The 5,252-nt window shown below is 48.3% G+C and overlaps 1 protein-coding gene across 1 annotated transcript; it reads right to left on the minus strand.

Moving 5' to 3' along the window:
- Positions 1–2,801: 2,801 nt before the first annotated feature.
- On the minus strand, positions 2,802–4,778 carry LOC101604022 (kelch repeat and BTB domain-containing protein 7-like). Its single transcript, XM_004650769.3, has one exon. The coding sequence runs from the start codon at positions 4,776–4,778 to the stop codon at positions 2,802–2,804; it is 1,977 nt and encodes a 658-aa protein (XP_004650826.2).
- Between the last annotated feature and the right edge of the window lie 474 nt (positions 4,779–5,252).

Here is a 5,252-nt window from a genome sequence, read left to right on the forward strand (position 1 = left end):
AACAGTATAATATTCACAGAGAAACATGAAATATATATAAATACCATAAGAAAATAGATAATTTAAAGCTGAGTCTGGTGACTAAGGTAGGAGGATTGTCCATAAATTTGAGGCCAGCCTGGACTATTGTTCCTAACTCAAAACAAACAGAATTTCATTTGTTTTTGTTATGAAGAACTTTAAAGAGAACATTTTTACTACTGGTTTCAAATGCCACCATCCATTTATGTGTCAACTTTAATTGTCAATTTTTAAATACTTTCAAGCTCACAATCAAGAACATTTAGTGCCTTAAAAAAAAAAAAGTCATGTACTGGAGATGTACCTAACTGGCAGAGTGCTTGCCTAGCACATATGAGGTCCTACGATCAATCCCTAGCACCACGAATTAAAAAAAAAAAGCAAAACCACCACATAAATTCTAGCTCGTGTTAAAAAAAAAAAAAAAGTCAGCAGATCTGGGCATTGTAAACACACACCTGTAATCTCAACAACCTGAGAGGCTGAAACAGGAGGAGCTCAAGTTTGAAGCCAACCTGGCCTTCAAACCAAAAGCAATAAAAAACCAACAAAAATTTGAATGCTATCCAAAACAGTTCTATAAATATCTGAACATTTTAAAGTTCCAAGCCAGGCACATGCCTTTAGTCCCAGTACTGGGAAGGTTTAAATAGGAGGGTCTCAAATTCTAGGCCAGCTTGGGGCTAGAGTGAGATCCTACATTGGTGGGGGCAGGGTGGCTGGAGGGGGAGAGAGGAGAGGATCACGCAAAACAAGGGAAACAGCCAGGTGTGGTGACACATGCCTTAGTCCCAGCACTTGGAAGGCTGAGGGCTACATTGATTGCATATCTCACAAAAGCCAAAAGAAAAAAACAAAACAAATAATAGTCTTGCTGAATAATTAGTCAGAATATTTTGGGAATCAGAAACTTTTGCTGACAACGCAATGGATAAGAATTTACACAATTGTGGGGCTGAGGCAATGGCTCAGTGGATAAAGCACTTATGGCACCCACGTGTGGACTCAGGTTCAAGTCCCCAGCACCCACATAAATGCCAGACAGGTGGCAGCCTATACCTATAATCCTAGCATTTAGAAGGTAGAGACAGGGGATCCCCAAGGCAAGCTAGCTTAGCCAGTCAAGCCGACATGTGTGAGAGACCCTGTCTCAGTAAATATGGAGAGCTGTCAGCCTTGCCTCCACATGCACACACACAAGTACACACACAAGCAAGCATGCAAAAATAAAAAGCACACAATTTTTTAACTTATGGAAAAAATTATTGTTTTGATTCAATGAAGGCATATTACATGGTTGAGATAAAAATACAAGCCTACAAAACAAGTTAGCAATTCCTTTAAAAAATTACAAGTTGAATATTGAAGATGCATGTTAAGTTAAAATTACTTTTTGCAAACATTTTATATTCTAAACAAACTTATTTTCAAATGGTGAGCTTACAGTCATTCTGTACATCACTGACAAATGACATCACACAAAGATACTTAGTGTGCACATTTACATTTTCCTCAATTGAGAACCTAAACTCTACAGAACATTCTTTAAAAAAAATTCACATGCCTTTAATCCCAGCACTTGGGAGGCAGAGGTAGGAGGATCACTATGAATTCCAGGCCACCCTGTGATTAGATCAGCCTGAGCTACAGTGAAACTCCACCTGGGGGGTGGGGGGAATTAACAGCCAGCTTTGGTGGCACACACCTTTAATGCCAGTTCTTGGGACGCAAAGGTAGGTGGATCGCAATGCGTCTGAGGCCACCCTGAGACTACATAGTGAATTCCAAGGCAGCCTGGACTCAGTGAGACTCTACCTCGAACTCCCTTCCCTCTCCCCCCCAAATTCACTATGTAGGTTTAACTTCTGGAAACGTGATGAATGTTCTTTCAAAAACACTTAACTAGGGCTGGAGAGATGGCTTAGCAGTTAAGCGCTTGCCTGTGAAGCCTAAGGACTCCGGTTCAAGGCTCTATTCCCTAGGACCCACGTTAGCCAGATGTACAAGGGGGCGCACGCGTCTGGAGTTCGTTTGCAGTGGCTGGAAGCCCTGGAGCACCCGTTCTCTATCTGCCTCTCTCTCTCTCTTTGTCACTCTCAAATAAACAAATAATTGAACAAAAATATAAAACCCACTTATCTAACAATTCCTATCCACTTTGCTGTCATAAGAATTAAAATTTAAAGCCAGACTGGTGACTTATGCTCTAACCCTAGCACTTGGGAGACTGAGGCAGGTGGATCACCATGAATTCACAGCCAGCCTGTTCTACACAGCAAGTTCCGGAGAGCCTGGGCTACAGAGAAACTGTCTCAAGATAAAACAAACAAACAAAAAAACAACTGGCCAGGCTTGATGGTACGTGCCTTTAACCCCAATACTCAAATACTGTTAGTTCAAGGCCAGCTTGGGCTGCTCTAAGACTCTGCTTCAAAAAAAATATTAAACAAAAAAGGAAAATAAATAAAATTCAAAATACACAGTGTTTGTGCCACTGCAAAGAATGTTCAGTGTGATGAAACATAAACATAGTAAATATCAAACCAACACTGGACTTTTGGCACAGTAATATTAAACCGTTCAAGTATAACATTTTGTGACATTAAATTACATAACTAATTCAGGCACTAACTTCTAAGCCGTATTTACAGTTATCTCCATCATCTCCTCTCAAAGACACAAGGGTATCTCTTTAAGACACTTTTCATGGCAGTATAAAGACTTCAATGTTTCAAGTGGTAACAAACCTTATCCATATGTGCATTCCATAAACTTGCTTCTCAAAATTCTTCATCAGAAGAGGTACTTGAACTTCCCGATTCAGACTCACTAAACCCATCTAAGTCCCATTCAGGACTAGATTCACTCAGTGTTTCTTCTCCAGTAAGAAAACTCCGACCAGATTCAAGGCATGAAGGACAAACACGACCTGAGAGGCAAAAGAAACTAGAATCAAACTGCAAGAGGCCTAGTGTGGTCCGTATATTAGTCCACTGGTCTTCAGCACGATCGTATTCATACACAGTCACCTTACTCTTTTTCCACTGTATGCTCAGTGTGGTGATAAGTAACAATTTCTGGCCATGTTTGAAAATGCAGTAGTTGGTCCCGGACACCAAGGGAGTATTATTCATTTGTCTCCATTCGGCACGAAATGGATCGTAGACCTTCATGACTGAGGTGTTACACATACAATAGATTTCATCATTGAAGACACAGGCTTCCCGGAAGGCACTGTGCTTAAGAGAAACACATTTCAGCCACATATTACAGCTGGGATCATAACAAAACATTCGCTTACTGTTGACAGCATAGAGAGAGTCCTGAACTACCATTAGGTTAAAGGATAAAAAGGAGTGAGGAACAGGGGCCACCAGTGCCCACTGGTTCCTCTGAACACTGTAGCACTCCACTTCCTTCAACTTAATTCTGGTAATAGGGTCTCGACCACCCAAAACGTAAACGTAGCCATTCAGATAGGCCACATCCATGCCCTCACGACACAGCAGGCGGTCTGCCAGCTGGTGCCAACTATTTTGAGCCGGTTTATACACCCAGAGGTCTTTCCTGGGCTGCGCAGCTAGGTAGATGTCATGGTCCGGGGACACACAGACAGCGGAGGAGGTGATGGTCTTAGTGTGTGCCAAGCTGGTCAAAGGCGAGGGCATTGTGTAAATGTCTCCCGAGTATGGGTCATAGCAGAGAAAGGGATCTCTGGGATGTCCAAAAAAGATCACCATTTCCTTGGCACACATGCCCAGCCTCTGGGGGGGATTTTCGGCTACAGAGCCGCTGCCGCTCCCGCTGCCATTTGGCTTTGGCCCGGGAGACTTGTACAGCTTGTCACCATAGCGCAACTGCACGGCCCCTTCGATGACGTCCAGGCAGTACTTCTTCACCACTGGCTTGGACAGCAGCCCTTCCAGGTAGTCTCGATCCTCGGCGGCCAGGTGCGCCCAGCGGACGCACTTGAAGACTTCGGCGGCACTAGGCCCCCGCTCCTTGGGCGCCGCCTCCAGCCACTGGACGGCCACGTGGCACACGGTCTTCTCGGTGTCCACGTCCAGGCTGTCCAGGCGCAGCACGGCCAGCAGCTGGGCCAGGCTCAGGTCCGCCAGGGTCTCCTCCCGCACGGAGCCCATCCTGCTGAGCGGCTTGAAGTTGTGCGCGATGAAGGCCTGGGCCTGAGCGCGCAGCTGGTGGTGGTCGAAGGCGTCGGCGAACTTGAGGATGGCCGCGCAGTTGCTCAGGTCGAGCCTGCGCGCCAGGAAGGAGGCGCAGGCCTCGCGCACGTACTCCAGCTGCAGCATGTCGGAGGCGGCGTACAGGCGCTGCACGTTGGCCTCGCTGAGCGACACGCGCCCCGTGTAGCAGTAGTCCAGCAGCACCTCGAAGGACTCGGCGTCCACGTCGTGCATGGTCACGCGCGCCTGCTGGCTCTCGAACATGCCGCCCGTGAACATGCTCTTGAAGTAGGGGCACGCGGCGGCCAGCACGTTGCGGTTGCAGTGGAAGAGGCGCCCCGTGCCGGGCGCGCCGCCGGGCGTCACCACCTCGATGCTCACGTCGCACAGCAGCCGCGCGTCGTAGAAAGACTTCAGCTGCGCCAGCAGGGCCGCCGAGTGGCCCGTGTCCTTGAGCTCCTCGGGGCCCGTGAAGAACGCCGACACCGACGGCTTGGACATCCTCTTGGGCCGCCTGCCGCCGCGGGGACTGGCGAGGCGGCGGGCGCGCGGGGCGTCTTCCCGGGACTGCATGGTGGAGATGGCGGCGGGGCGCTCCACGACGCTTAACACGACGACGCTAAGCCGAGGCGCCTTCGTCTTCCGACAGCTCCACTTATTTAACTTCACCGTCCGCTATCGTGCCGCCTCCCTCTACCACCGTCCGCTATCGTGCCGCCTCCCTCTACCGTGTGGACGCGGCCGGCTCTATTTCAGCAGCAGGCCCTTTCTCCCCTCCGCTCGCTCCCACACAACTGCCAGCGCCACACGCAGGGGCCAACACGCCCACGCGGGCAAGCGCCAGGGCGGGCTAGTGCTCCCAGGTTGCTTTTCGCTAGAGCCTCAAGGCATGATGGGACTCTTCAGATTCCCGCCCGGAAACTAGGTCGTTTTGCATCTTGGGAGTTGTGGTCTTTATTAAGTCATGAGCTTTTAAGGCTGTTTACTATTTTAGCTGAGGATGTTAGAAAGTGCCACTTCTCTTTGAATTGACTTTATGATGTATAA

The sequence above is a fragment of the Jaculus jaculus genome, chromosome 3 (genome assembly GCF_020740685.1).
Source record: "Jaculus jaculus isolate mJacJac1 chromosome 3, mJacJac1.mat.Y.cur, whole genome shotgun sequence".
Classification (NCBI taxonomy): Eukaryota; Metazoa; Chordata; class Mammalia; order Rodentia; family Dipodidae; genus Jaculus; species Jaculus jaculus.